Consider the following 16,101-nt stretch of genomic DNA (forward strand, 5'->3'; position numbering starts at 1 on the left):
TCTATTAGAGCTCACACACACACCCAGTGTGAGGGTTGATGGAGCCGACCCCTCGCTGTGCTTTCTTGCTCTTATTCTCTCCCATCCTGTAGACAGCTCTACAGACTCAGCAGTGGGTCCTACCATAATAGACCATCTATTACAACTAAATACACATGGACGAAGGGATTGCAAAACACACTCAGTATCTCCAGTAGCAGCCCCAGTTCTTTCAAACACACTGATTCATACAATGCCCTTTGTACCGGAAAATAGCTCTTTTTAACGTCCCTCAGGAAATCGCTTTCATCTCAGGAAGGAGTGAATGAGAAGAAGAAAGGGCGGCTCTTCCAAAATAGTCTTCCATTGTACAGAAAATGACTTTTCCTCTGAAAGATTGTATTGTGCTGACAGGCTGGAAAGCCATCCAACTATCTGTTTCAACCCCTGGAGATTCAATGCTTTTTGATTCAACAAGAACAGTGACTCTTTAAAATCCAGTGTAGAAAACCTGAGGTGGACAGTTTGAGCCATACCTACAAGGTCACAACACTTCATGGTATTTTTGCCACTCAGGAAACATGGGGAGCAGGTCCTTTAGGGCTTGTATCTCTGTCAAACAATGCAAACATAGAATGTGCCAACAAGTTATCCAACATATAAACGGCAGAAGAGGTTGTGTGTCATCACCACAAATTACGGCATAGAGGTACATATCGTGGCTCGCGGTACAATGGCGCACTCTAAAAATAGCACACACGTATGGTCAGCACTTGTTAAAAAAGACTGCAGTTTCTGTGGATTGATGTTGTAAAGCCTCTGACCTAGGTTTAGGGCAAAAAACTTCCTGGTAAGGCGTTATAAAAGACAGTTTAAACGGTAAATAAATGTACATACACTCATGGAAAAAATTATTAGACCACCCTTGTTTTCTCCTTGCTTTCTTGTTCATTTGATGCCTGATACAACTAAAGGTACATTTGTTTGTACAAATACAACGATAACAACTAAAAAAGCTCATAAGAGTTTAATTTAAGAGCTGATATTTAGCCATTTTCCATGGTTTTCTTGATTATAACCAAAAGCATTATCAATAAAACCATGGTAAATGGCTAGATATCAGCTCTTAAATTAAACTCTTATGAGCTATTTGTTGTTATCATTATATTTATCCAAACAAACGTACCTTTAGTTGTACCAGGCATTAAAATGGACAGGAAATTGAAGAAAACAATGGTCTAATATTTTTTTTCCATGACCTTAAATGGCGGAAGTGACTACCGCAAGTTATGTAAAAAAACGTAACTTAAGTTAAAATGGTTTACTTTTCACACGGGACGCAAACCCAACTCTCCTGGGTAAACATCCGCCACTTGTTTGACCAATCCACCACTCCATCCTCCAACTAGATGCAGGAATCTAGTTGGAGCAAGTGCATCTGAGACCCTTGTGTCACTCAGAGGGGAGTTTCAAAGCCTTAAAGAAACTGCGCAAAATCTTGTCCAGTCATGGGGTATTCCGCCCTCTTTTCCACAAAAATGCGCAAGACACTTTGATGAGTTATGCAAGGATGAAAGGCTATTGAATGCAGAGGAGCACTTCAAAGAGTCAGTATTTTACGCAGCTCTAGACATTGCCATTGCGCAGGTGACACACAGGTTTCAGGGTATGCAAGAGGTGGCACGGAGGTTTGGGTTTTTACGCCCACAGGAACTTTTGTCAAAATCCAGTGATGAACTGTATAAATCAGCAAGTGCTTTAGCAGACCAATACAAAGATGACTTGTCTGCGGATTTTCCAGAACAAGTGCTTTCATTTAGAACCGCATTCATGTCCACCATAAAAGAAATCGAGCGTGGCTCAGTTCAAGATTTGGCACACACTCTATTCATAAAGCACCACTCCATGTTACCAAGTGTGCCTGATGTTGCCACGGCTATTAAACTGTTTCTCACTCTACCTGTAACTGTCGCAAGCGCCAAAAGATAATTCTCAAAACTCAAATTAATTAAGACTTATCTGAGAAGCACCATGGCACAAGAGAGACTGTGGGGGCTGGCCATACTGAGTATCGAAAGTAAACGTGCGCGCAGTCTGGACTTGAAGAGGGTGGTATGGGAATTTGCTCATCAATACGCCAAAAGACACGCCCCTCCCCCCCTCCCCCCCTTGCACCCCCTCAAAAAAAACCCATATATTTATGGCCGCGGGGGGGCCCCGCACGTTTGCGTTACGGTAGTGTGTACGCACGACCTGCATTGAAGTTTTTGACGAGAGAAAAGACTGAATGTGCACTGACTTAAACTATCAGAAACTCAAATAGGATCCATGAGTAATTTACAGGAAGAAAAAAATGATTTATTTGATTTGAACACATAAGCGGGGAAAAGATTGAGGGGAGAGGGGAGAGGGAGGAAGCACAGCTCTTACCTTCACTCGTCTGTTTTGATTAATTATTCACAATGCAAACAAAGACTCCCATTTTCTAAATAAGAAATACACAGTGTCCGCAACAAAATGGTCTGTTTAACTTTTTCTAAATCATCATAAAAATGTGAGTCCATCTGTAACTGCCTCAAACACCAACAGCAATCACAGACCAGACAGGTCTCTTACATCAACAGTGTTCAAGTACAAAACACACATCTTTGTCTCCTATTAATACACGTATTGTCTCTGTTGTATTACACCAGGGTGTTTCCTAGAGAGCTGGTTCTAGGGAAAAAATGAGGGAAACTCTGGTTTTTCATTTCCAGAAAGGGAGCTAATTTACCATGGTTACCATATCAAAGCTTTTTTTGTCAGAGGAAAAACCTCTGCATGTCCTTCTTTTTTTCCTCAGGTTTTTTTTCCTGTAACACTGTGACTGTGTGCACACAGACAGCTTGTAAGTACTTCAGTTTGAAGCTTTAAAAAAGTAGGATTCATGATGGCACTCATGATGTGATTGGTTTCACTGATGGAACATTATTCCTGTAATATTGGAAATCATCCATTAAGGAAATGCCAGTCAGGTAAACAATGAATTAATGGATAAAACTGAATGAAACGGATAAAAGTTTTGAGTCTTTTCCTTAAAGCTTGAGGATTGGAGGTTTCATGGTCATTTTATTGTACCATTGTTTGTGTGTGTGTGTGTGTGTGTGTGTGTGTGTGTGTGTGTGTGTGTGTGTTTGCACTGCAGGAATGCAGCCAGTGCTGTACTCCGTAAGGGAAGCTCTGGAAGGCAGACCACACTGGGTCAGGACCGGGACTGAAATTTGTTACTTCAGGTATGAATGAGGATTCACTGTGTTTTTTTCTTGAGCGGCAGACTAAATAGCACTATGCTGGCAACCCAGTCACATAGAGTGTGACTTAATAAGACTGCTGACAAGGCGCTCAGCCCTTGGAAAAATGATTTTATAGCAAGTAATAAGTTCAAGGCGGCAACTTGATCGTTCAACAACCTTTATTAAATTTTTTTGAAAGCTTTCTCTTCTTCAGGGCACGCAGCCTGGATGACTTGCCTAAACTAGTTGTAACTGAATGTTATCACACATGATACGGCATAACATTTATTCACCTACAGAGAGAGAGCTCAATGACTAAGAGCTGTTTGTATGACAAGTGAAGAGCACAGCAGTCCAGCAGTGAGTGCTCGGTGCTAAAGATGGAGACCTCACACACAACAGAAGATGGATTTTTTTTTATTTTTACATGACGTAACTTATGTTTGTTATTCTCCTCCAGAAACAACTTTTGTTCAGCTCGGGGCAGAAGGAGAACAACCTTTTATACTCTGACCTTCACCATCACCTTCAAACACAATGAGGACGTCTGCTACCTGGCCTACCATTATCCCTACACATACTCTGCTCTGAAGGTACCCATCCATCCATCCATCCATCCATCCATCCATCCATCCATCCATCCATTCACCCATCCATCAATCCATCCATCCATCCTTCCATTCACCCATCCATCCATTAATTCATCCATCCATCCATCCGTTGTACCTCAAAAACTGTTTACTTTCCAGATTAACTGTGATTGTGTGTAGAAAATATTTATTTGTCGATACAGTTTAAAATTCAAGGGACAGTGTACCTTTATAGACGCATACAGTATTTACAGAATTTTTAAATACTCCACCTCATCAATGTCCGAGGGCCTTTGTTTCATTCTCTTCCATCTCCTGTTGTCTCTCTACTGGCAGCTTCAAATGCCCCAAATATTCTTGTAAAGACAGCATCTTGACCAATTTTTTTTTTTTTTTTTACCATGAAAGCATGAATCATGCTTTAAAGTGGATATTGTAGGAAAACTAAAGAAATATGTTGCCAGATAACTTTCTTTTTCTTGCTGATATGTTCACTCCAAATGTTTCCCCCTCAAATTGTTAAAAGCCATTTTATTTCCTGCATTTGGTATAGAAAATATAATATATAACCATTAGGATACAATGAGAAGTGAATACCTTCACACAACACGAATAAGCTGGAAGTCAATTCGTAGTCTCGCTGCCCCTGTTTCAATCTAGAGCCATTCCAATGGAAGACACGTCACTGTCAATTAATGCATGTGCACGTCAGGACCTACATGTCAACCTCACACACTTTTGTTTGTCAGGCTCATCTGAAGGCGCTGCAGAACTCAGTGGATCCTGCCAAGGTGTTTTTCCGGCAGCAGATTCTTTGTGGCACTTTGGCTGAAAACTCGTGTCCACTGGTCACCATCACCGCCTGTCCTGCCAGCAGGGGCTGGAGAGACATGCACCAGCTCCGTGAGTTCTGTTCTGTGTGTGTGTGTGTGTGTGTGTGTGTGTGTGTGTGTTTCTGTGATGAGCTGGGAGCAAGGATCAGAGCACTGGAGGTCATATAAATAGGGAGACGTCAATGAAGAGTCCTCACAAAGAACAATAATGCATTATTGTACTATTATTGTGTGTGTGTGTATGTGTGTGTGTGAAGAGAGAGAGCGAGAACAGACAAAAGGAGACAAACAGCCAGCTATCCATCCTGACAGAGAAAGATATCCCGTGCTTTGTTTGTTTTTCTCTTGTTAATTGAAAGCCAGTGATCCTTAGCAGGTGGAAATATGAAGAAATAATTTGTTTAGGAGAAAACCATATGAAATTAATCATAGCATATCCACATTAGCATAATATTATACCCGACTACTGTAGCTGCTGTTACACACCAGGCATTTGTGCATAGCAATTATAACATTTCATCTTGTCATTTTCCCCCAAATGCTCCAACACAGTCAGTGTTTCAAAATGGAAAATACCTGCTTGATTTCACCATTGATATCCATGCATTTTAATGTGAAAGAATCTAGTTGGAATGGTTTACTGTAAAAGTAAAACCCAGCTGGTGCCGAGAATGACATCAACTAAAAGCTAAAGGAATGTTTAGGGACGATGGCTTCATCCAGAATTTGGATTTTTAAACCTATAAATCATGTCAATTATTGCTTTTTTATTTACATTTTTTTAACTCGACATTTTAGCACAGCATGAAAGCTGGCTTATCAAATATGCCCCAACCTTCTAGCTTACTCTCCAAGCAAACATCATTAATAACAGTGACAGTAATAAAATGAATCCTACACACACATGTAAATATAATTAAGTCGGACTACAGGCCATTATCACAAGGTCGCTAATTTACATGCCGATGGAATTAGCCAGAGATTTACAAACTCTAAATATGCACTTTTGTCTCAAACAGAACAACAGAACACAACATTTGTATAATGCTTTCTGCATGTTGATTGCCTTAAACAGGTGAAATAATGAAACCTTGGACTGTGGGTTCGACTCCCCACCGTGAAATAGAGAATCTTATGTTTTGGTAAAGTAACGCTGAGTGGCTGGAGGAGGAAATGATAATTTGTCCAATTACCTTGATACCTGTAAGTCATGATGAGTTGTGATGATGTGACGAGAGTTGTTTCTCCTTTCAGCAAGAAAAAAAAGTTGAAAGTTGACGGGAAAAGGTATAATCTAAGGTATAATCTAATAATAAAAGTTGATAATATTAGGTTATATTTTAATTTGATGAACGACGCAACTAAGAGAGAGGAGAGTTGGGTTGAATTTTGACAGTATATGCAATTTTTTCAAAAAACAGCATTGTGAGATTGTTGATATGAATGAATCTTCTTATGTATTAAATATCTAAGGAGCGTTCCAGCCCACTTTAACCCCTGATGGTGACAAAAGCAAGTGTCTCGAGTGGCTGTGCGTAGTGTTGGGACAAAGAAGCTTCATGAATCATTTGCTTTATTTACGGAGCCCAAGAAATGTCACTCTTTGTTAACAAAGGGCTGAAAACACTCAGTTATCCTTTTGGGAAGCCTTTTCTTAAAAGCCAAGACTGTCATCTAGTGGGGTCAAAAAAATAAAGCAAATGCTTCACAAAGCTTCGTTGTTCCAACACCAGAGGTGCGTGTGTGTGTCCCAGCAAGTGTGTGTGCGTGCAAGGGTTGTGTTTAGGGCGGGGTTGGGGGCACAAATAAAATATTCGAACAGGGGCCTATCACTGTGATGTTATGCTACTGAGTGCCCCTATTGGATGAGAATTTGTTACTCCTCATTTCATTTGAATTTTAAATGATTTTGAATTATTAAACAAATAATGACATACGTAAATCCAGTTATTTTTCCTCTGTCTTAAAGAAAAAAAACAACATTGTGATGAAGCCTCAACTAAGTTCTGCCTCTTATCTGTGCTGTTTTTCTTCAACATACAAGCTTTTCTTCAGAGGGAGGATTAGACAAGGCAGCCTGCTTCCTGCCTCACTCCTCTAATTAAAAAGGCTTCCAGTGCAATCACAGCTCATCTCTGGAAGCCGTTAATTATCAAACATAATCTCATTTAGCAGGACAGGCATGGCCTCCAGGTAGCTGGAGCTGGACTAGGATTGTTCCTTGGTGACACTTTGTGCTCTTTCTCACATCCTTTTGGTCTGGAACTCTTTTTATCATTTGTTTCTCACTTTCTACTGACATCCTCTGAGTCAAAAATAAACTGGATCATCATCTGTCAGCTACTGCACTGCATTGTTTCAGGCCTGTGCCACACAGGGGGAAAAAAACCATCAGAAGCTGTGTCAGTATGGTCTGTCCTAACAGGCCTTTAGTGTGTGATGGGCTCTTTCTGTTCCAAATGTTCACACAGTCTCACTGCACAGACATAATGTCTATCACACCAGCCAGATTCCATTCACACTACTGCTGCAGTGGAAAAATGTCTCCATAAACCAATGGTAAAGGCTCTCAAACAGCTGCAGGGCAGTAGTGATGTAGGATCTGCTGGGACAATAAGGGTGGTTCCATTACAGTCCAATACCCGTAATGAGGCGGGTGTTACTCGCCGAAACGCCCCTAATTTGAATATGAGCCGCCCTGAGTGGTCTTTTGACCAGACTTTTTTTGGTCCTGTAGAAGAGCAGGGCTGTTTTCTCCCCTGAAAAAAGTCTGGTTGTTGATTGGATAGAACGCTAAGCAGGATGTGACGTAGTGCTCGTCAGCACAACAGCACGAGCCATTTGTAAAAGCCGGCGAAGTAGCGAGAAGCCACTTCCCACCGGGCGCGTAATGGGCGTGTAACGGCAGCGTAGCAAGCCAGCGGTATACATGCGAGATAACGAGAACACGCTACAATCATGAATGTACGGGAGACCGCGAGATCCCGTGAAAAACTGTGTGTATAAAGTAAACAACAACAACAAACAGCTTACTTTGCTTCTCCGACGTGGAAGAACTGTTGATCTGACCATCTATCCTTATAAAAAGAATGTGTTATGTCATAAATGATTGTATGCTGTTCCATTTCAACAATCAGACTCTCATCATCCATATTTCCAACCCTCTGAGACCCTTTGATTGATTGCTGATCTGGTGCCCCTGGTCAACATGTAATGTTGATGTGAAGTAGTTTTAGGCTGCATGAACTGCGTATTGTGTTTTATTTTGAAAGAGGGCGGGAGTGTATTGCGTTGATTCCTGTCTGGTGCAATCTGGTCTGTTGAGCTTGACGCGGTTTAGCAACGGCTTGCAGCAAAAATAGAAATGCTACGGAATGATCTCATTAATTAGAGTGGTGCCGTTCCACAGCTGGTGGAAATCAGGCTTTAAGGCGTTCATAGTGATTCCTCAAAGGCATGATTTTCTGCCCTTTCATAGTGCAGTCCGGCGTCGCAGAACGACGTGCACAGTAGCACAGTGCTAATAGGTTAACAGTTAGGTCTGTAGCAGTACAGTGTGTATATGCTGCTGCTGCACAAGGTGTTCACTTAACGATCTCTGTTTGTTTACAACAAGCACCGGACACTGCACAGTTGTGCATAATTAGCCATGCTGCTTGGTTTATGATCAGTGGCGAACGTTGTGCACAGTTAGCGGCCACAGTTGCATCTCCCATGTTTAATCCGTAGCGTATGTGATCACAGATCATGGAGTCTCGTAAATCCCTCTGGGGCCTTTTTTTGTAATGGAGACACGCTGAGTGAGTGGACATTTGAGAGGGCGTTGCCTGAGACTTTCCCTGCAGCCACTCTTCCCCCTAAAGGAAGCACAGCTAATGAGCTGTAGGAGGCAGAGAACTAGGAAGGTGGGACTAGGAACTTACCAGTAGCTTGACGTCACAGTTTACAAACCATGCTGCCATGTTTTAAAAGATTTAATTTGTTGTGCCTGTATTGTTGCTTAAATCTACTGGTTTCCATTCATTTCCATATGAGGAGAAACTGTGGTCAGACTCTTGAAACTTGCTCGAGCTGTGTTATCTACCACATAGCAACAGCAAATACGTATATGTCTAAAAATGTTTTAGTGGTTGAAGCCTTAGAAAACCTTGGTTTTACACGTGTTAAGTTACTTGCGGGGAAAATACTTCCACGGTACTACGATGTAAAAATGATAACAAAAATCTTTATTCCACAGTTCTGTTTTTACAAGAGTGGTCAATGTTGATTTCCCCAATCAATTACTTTAACTGTGGTAAGGAAACCATGTAGCTCTGTCCTTCAGTGAGCCTAAACTAATGGAAAAATAAAAAATAAAATCACTTTCTCTTAAAGTCACAGTAACCTGCCTTGCTGCTTATAACAAAATGTACAAAAATAACCTTAGAATAAAATCTTTTTACAAATATTATTCTTACATGAACATGAATTACCTACCTCACCTAGCTTATCTAATTATGTTTATCTGACTTTAACAAATTTAGATTTTAACTTAACATAAAACACACCTATTTATTAACTTGTACTTCTATAAATGTAACTGTATGAAAAGACAACTCAGAGATTGGTCTGGAGAAGTGAAGGGACAAAGAAACTTTGTGAATCATTTGCTTTATTTTTTAACTCCACTAGATGGCGATCTTGGCTTAAAAAAAGCTTTATCAATGGTAATTGAGTGTATTTTCAGCCCTTTGTTGAACAAAGAGCCCCATCTAGTGGGTTCCGTAAATAAAGCAAATGGTTCACGAAGCTTCGTTGTCCCTTACTGTAGTTACTTTGGGACAGTGGGTTCAGATCAGATTTCTTAGGTCATGGATGAACAATTCCATGCTTTAAATTGTCTGGAAAGAACCAGAGGCCAAAATACTGTTAAAAATAATCTAAAGACTAACTGTGGAAAATACCTTCTTAAGGAATTGGTGGTGATGATGTCTACGGACCAAGGAGACACATTTATATGGGAGACTTCTCTATCAAAACTGACATAGTATTGCACTGCAAAAAAAGAAAAGTTGGGTGAACTCAAAATTTCAAGGCAATAACTTCGATAAAATTTTAAGTTGGACAATTAAACTAAATATTTTAAGTTTTGTTTTTGAGTTTGCTCAACTCTGAATTCAGATTTTTGTCAACTCAACTGTAAGTTTTACTAACTCATAATTTTACATTGTAATAACTTTTAATCCTTACTTCTGCTAACTTCTGCAATGTGCTGAATTGGCACGATTGTAACGCCAATATGAAATGTCAGCTAATGTTGCGACCACAATTTTGAGTTAGCATTGATACGCTAATGGCTATACTCTTGTAGCTGTAACAAGCAGCGCCGCTAGCATCAGTTAGCCGCTAGCATCAGTTAGCCGCTAGCTTTCACTAATGACCGAATTTCACCGCTTTCCCGCATTTCACAACAAAGAAATAAGAGTTAGCAGAACTATTGTCCCTTGTTTTGAACCCCAACTTAAAGATATAAATAACAGAAACTCACAAACTTGTTTTTGAGCAGACAACTGGTTTTCTCTGTTGTGCTAACTTACACTGTTGCCCTTAATGTCAATAATTTATATTTCCCAGTTTTACCAACTTAAATCACTGTTTTGGGCCAAAAAATACAAGTTGGCTTTCTTGCAGTGTGGGTCAATACTAGCCAGCTGTACACTGACAGGTACAAGACAATAATCATTTCAAATTCTGAGAAATGAACCAGGACAGACCATTCTCTAACCACATGTTGCTCATTCAGACACAATTTCCCCAAACATCAAAAAGCTGCCATTGAACTCAACAAGCCTGACTGATCACACTCTCTCACCATCTGTTGGCATGCTATCTGTACACCATTCACACTGTTATCTCTGGCACTCAGAAATGTTAAGTATGACCCTTGCACAACATAACAATTATCACTCATGACCTCTGGTAGCTGATATAATTGGCCAGCTGTCACTATCACTGACAAAGCTGTGCTGATGGTGTGTCTGCTACACCCATCAGGACAATCTTTGAAGCTGTAATTAAAGACCTCATCTGGATAATTGAATAATGCTCATAGAACACAATAAATGTCGACCAGATAGAAACAGGCAGCTCTGCAGTGATTGTCAGGGTACCAATGAATTTTAAAAATTCTTACTTGAATTTTTGCAGGTATATTCACTGATGCACTAAATGACTGTTACTGAGCAAGATTCTGAAACTGTCCACACACTGTCTCCATCTAGGTAATCGTCCCTGCATCGTGCTAACAGGCCGTGTCCATCCCAGTGAGTCCAATGCCAGCTGGGTAATGAAGGGCACCCTGGAGTTTCTGTGCAGCAGTGACCCAGTGGCCCAGAGTCTGAGGGAGGCCTTTGTCTTCAAGCTCATCCCCATGCTCAACCCAGACGGAGTCATCAACGGCTCGTGAGTGATCTGAAATTACAGAGTTATACCTTAACTTGTGAAATGGTTTTCATCATAGAAGGAAGTTCAGGATTTTTGACATTCATCATCATCATAATCAGTACCCAAGTGGCTTTAGGTGCACTACAAGATAATCTGGTGGTGTTCATCTCCTCTCCAAATGTGGATGGCCGCTGACTCTTGATGAGCTCATCCGCCCTTTGACAGGTCTTATTTTTTTCGTCCTGCTGGGTATCCATCCACCCTCTTTATCAAGTTAAACCTGACAGGGTTGACGGTTTAGTTGCCAACATGTCTTGCTTTTCAGCTGTAGGTTCAGATTTCCGGCCATGTCCTCAATACATAACATTTTCTTCCCTCGTTGCATGAAATTTGTTTTAGAAAATTCTTGTTACATTTGTAGCTTCGACAGCAATACCTCAGCTTCCCCTACCTTCTCATCTTCTGATATATTTTTGTGTTTTTTCTTTTGATTTGTCTCGAAGTGAGAGCTCAAGTTGGAGTTCGAAACAGCCACATGTTCGTGAAATACTAAGTTTGCTACTTAGATCTAAATGCAGCCTGTTCTCCCGTCAAAAATATCAATATAGGTTGGGTGCACAGGCAGGGAGAAATTAGCAATATTGACGTATTTCATTGACCACTGCAATGCGCCGCCATCGATGGCAAAGCAAATTTAAAGTTGGAGCCTTCAGTTGGAGGTTAGGGTGGTGGATGGGTCGAACAAACGGTGGACTTTCACCCAGGAGAGCGGGGTTGTATCCTCTGTCTAAACAAATTTAAACCATTTTTAACTTAGGTTACGTTGTTTATGTAAGTTACATGAATCATGTAACTTGCAGCAGTCACGTGACCCTTATTGGTACTTCACATCTGGGATTTACATACATTTATTTACCGGTAAAACTGTCTTTTAGAACAGGCCTTACCTAGGTTAGTGTTTTTACAAAATAAATCCACGGAAACAGCCTTTTTGTAGATCGCAAACCGTACTTGTGTGCTATTTTTAGAATGCGCTGTTGTACCGCGAGCCGCGATGCGTACATATGTGCCGCAATTTGTGCTACTGGCACACGACCACCTGTGCCGTTTATGTTGGAGAACTAGTTGCTCAATGACTTGATAAAAATTCAGGACAAAATGAAACTCTGGACTCTGTATTCCTACCATACTTGGGCCATCTAAGCAGATAACACTCTTCAAACATCCCTCATGGCAATGTCAGTTGTGACAGGAAGTACATTCCCAAAACTGTTCAGCTTCATTAGTAAAATAGGGTTGTTTGTCGGTTTGTGCACCAGATGTCCAGTGTTCTGTATGCCTTTGAACAATGTGATATAAAACCAAAAGTATCACTAAACTGTACTTTGTTAGAGATTATTTATCATTTCAAATGAAAAATCAAGACTTTGACATGTTTTGAGCAGACAGTCCCTCTTCATTCTGCACATGACATCCTAATAAAAGCAGTGAGACAAGAACAATTTAACATCCAAATGCTCCTTGACCTAAAGATCCTGAATCAATTCTCTGTTCTTATCTTTAAGATTCCTTTAGTTTGCTCGCTTTGTGTGTGTGTTTGTGTGTGTGTGTGTGTGTGTGTGTGTGTGTGTGTGTGTGTGATGCAAGTCTTGCAACACAACTCTGACATTTCACAGGAATTAAGTTGGACACTGCAGTGATTTACTCATCGTGCCATCAGCTTTTTCCATGTCTCTTTATTCTTGTATTCTTTTTTCGGGTCAGTTCTCTGAGCTTGAAATTGGTGTAAACCCAGAACGATGTTGCCGAAGCATCAACAGAACTTCTTACTTGAAATCCAGTTGGTTTGTGTATAAACCATTTGAAAAGCATTGACAGGAGGCTCTCTTATTAATATTAGATGAGGATACGTCTTTTCTTATACTTTGATTCATTTTTTCATGCTGCAAGCCAAATAGGTTTAATTAGCAGGGAGAATTGCTCCCATTTTTTGTTAATATCTTGCAGGCCACAAATGTGTGTTTCAGTCAGTTTAGTGTCTTCTGCTGGTCTTACAATGCGAAATTATGTTTGGAAATATGAAAAAGAATATAACCTGCCATGGAACCATGCCAATTTAGTCAAAGTGGCATTAACTGATTTCTTGGCCACAAGCTGAAAACACAAGATTAACACATTATCACATAATGAAAGTTGATATCATGAACTCATGAGCAAAAAGTTGCCTTTTTCCATCTGTATCTGTTACAAATCAACATTAGCATTTATTTTAAGTTCAATCATTCATTTATTATCCTTAACCACTTATCCACACTCAGGTTGCGGGGGGCTGGAGCCGATCCCAGCTGACATTGGGCCAGAGGCGGGGTATCACAGGGCTGACACATAATTACGCTCTCATTCACACCTACGGGCAATTTAGAGTCACTAATTAAACCTAAGTGCATGTTTTTAGACTGTGGGAGGAGTCGAACCAGCGAGCCTCTTGCTGTGAGGCAACCACCATGTAAAAAACATGTCATATCCCTGCTAGAATTTAAAGCACTATTGAGAATAGTTATATTCAAACTGAAAAGAGGAAAGTTTGCTTTACGAAGTATTTATTTAAACATTTATGTAACAGAGTTTACAATGTGCTTGAGAGGCTGGCATTGAACCAGAACAAGGTGAAACACTACTCAGAAGAAAATGGCAGAGAAATAATATATGAATACAATAAAAACATTTTAAAAAATCTGATTAAAAATGCAAAATATAAACATCAAGACAAGATCTAACTGAAAAAAAATATCAAATTAATAAAGACAAGTTAATAAAACACGATTTGAAGGTGATTGAAAAGTACTGAATTAGCAGCCTCATGGTTCAATGTCCCGGAGCCCACACTGAAAACCACATTTAGCATCAAGTCCAGACTATAATGTTACAGAAACATATTGCTGCCACACACACACACACACACAGGGCTCTAAACCACCATGTAGCCCATTTATTTGAAGTGGTGTTGATAAATGTAAGTCAGTCACTCTCTGTAAGGTCTGTTTCTGTACCTACTACTAAGGGAATTATCTGTCCCTTTAGCAGCTAAATGCTCCACCATGGTGAACCACCTGGTCCCTGACTGTGTCTGTGTGCAGGTGGTGCACAGGGTGTTTATGGGAGCTTTTTCAGTGCAGCTGTCTGCTGCTGGTGACCAGCTCGATGAGAGCCAAATTGTACTTACTGGAAAACTAAAACTGGAGCTTCAGCTGTATTCATATTTGTGTCAGCATTATTTAAACACAAACCCTGCCATCAATCAAATGCAATATAAGATTACACATGAATATATAGTATATGTCGCATCCCCACCTATTTCAAATGATGAAGTGGTGGTTTTTAAAGGGATCTTTAAAAAGCCGGACAGGAAACAGGATAACTTAAACAAAAAGCATAAAATGAAACCTGGGATTCACCATCCAACTACAGGTGCATCTCAATAAATTAGAATATCATGGGAACGTCCATTTCCAGTAGTTCAAGAATAGCCCCAACCAAGTATTGAGTGCATATAGATGGACATACTTTTCAGAGGCCAACATTTCCATATTTAACATACTCTATAAAAATGTTTTTTTGTAATATTTTTTTTTGAGAAACTGGATTTTAGGTTTTCATTAAATGTAAGCCATAATCATTATAATTAGAAGAAAATGAATAAATTAAGATGTGAATGTTTCATTCTGTTTGTAATGGATCTATATAATGTGTTATTTCCACTTTTTGAATTGAATTACTGACATAAATAAACTTTCTATGATACTCTAATTTATTGAGATGCACCTGTAAATTAAACTGAGACAAATTAAAATCAAACAAAACCAAACTGCAACCTCAGAGCAAGCTGCCACCTCCTAGCCTCGCCCCTTCACTCTTGTGAAGACACTTATACATTTCAGGCTCACCTAAATGGAGCCTACCACCTGGTCAGGTAAGTATCGGGTGAGCTAAACTGACAAATCACAATTTAATACTTCATTTGAAACAATACAGGTTATCTACATAGGTCAGTTACTGCTGACATTAATACATATATATATTATGGGCACACCTAACCAGAAGAAACACAAATATTACAAAAATATCATTGGCAGAACTATCTAACCTCTTCTCCTTCACATTGGAAATGCCCAACCCCTCCCTGCGGAGAGGACCTAATAAGGCAAACCTGCATGCACTCAACTTGGTGAAGCTGGTGAGCAGCTGAACTTACTCCACGATCACAGGTATCAATCAATCAAATCAATATCCTTTATTTAACCAGGTGAAAAAACTCATTGAGATTAAAAACCTCTTTTCCAAGAGTGACCTGGCCAAGAGGGCAGCACAAAAGCAAAAATGGTTATGCTAAACACAAGACACCAATAAAATACAGTCACACACTACAAGAAAAAGAGTTAGATTACATGATTACACAGTGCAATCACAAGATCCAGTTGGGCTAATTTCTCTGTCTTTTACAATTGACTTTAATTCCACCAGAGTTAAATGGTATGTCAGTTTCAAGTCCTTCTGCACATCATTCCAGGTTCAGTTCTGACTTTCAGGACCTGCCTCTGTATGAAGTCCTGAGAACGCAAGCCATATTGGCTGTGGTTTCTACACATGTGTAAACACAAATATGTAGGCAGAAGGTAGAACCAAAACACAAAACTATAAACCCATAAATAACTACCTGTATAATTAATACAAATCAAAAACTAAGGCTTAAGCAGATACCACAACAATGACGGGAATAGAAGCAGGTGAAACGGGGGGAAAGGCATCCTTTTTTACAATATATGCTTAATGCAGATTATCTTGATACTGATGAGCCCACACATACTGGCTAAACACACTTTGTAGTGATTTAAACGCTGCTGAAATGACAAATTATGCAAGCTGTGGGTTGTGTTAAAGATTACAGAATAAAATATTATCCTGCAGCAGATTCCCAACAGCATTCATTGTACATACACACACAGG

The 16,101-nt window shown here is 39.9% G+C and overlaps 1 protein-coding gene across 1 annotated transcript in view; it reads left to right on the top strand.

The window, feature by feature from the left end:
• LOC131973918 (cytosolic carboxypeptidase 4) overlaps window positions 1-16,101 on the top strand; it is a 132,400-nt gene that overhangs the window by 88,409 nt on the left and 27,890 nt on the right. Inside the window, exons 18-21 of the mRNA XM_059336053.1 lie at window positions 3,164-3,251; window positions 3,712-3,844; window positions 4,591-4,744; window positions 10,935-11,115. Of these exons, the coding sequence (XP_059192036.1) occupies window positions 3,164-3,251; window positions 3,712-3,844; window positions 4,591-4,744; window positions 10,935-11,115 (556 nt within the window). The remainder of the gene's footprint in view (window positions 1-3,163; window positions 3,252-3,711; window positions 3,845-4,590; window positions 4,745-10,934; window positions 11,116-16,101) is intronic.

Source organism: Centropristis striata, chromosome 6 (genome assembly GCF_030273125.1).
Source record: "Centropristis striata isolate RG_2023a ecotype Rhode Island chromosome 6, C.striata_1.0, whole genome shotgun sequence".
Taxonomy (NCBI): Eukaryota; Metazoa; Chordata; class Actinopteri; order Perciformes; family Serranidae; genus Centropristis; species Centropristis striata.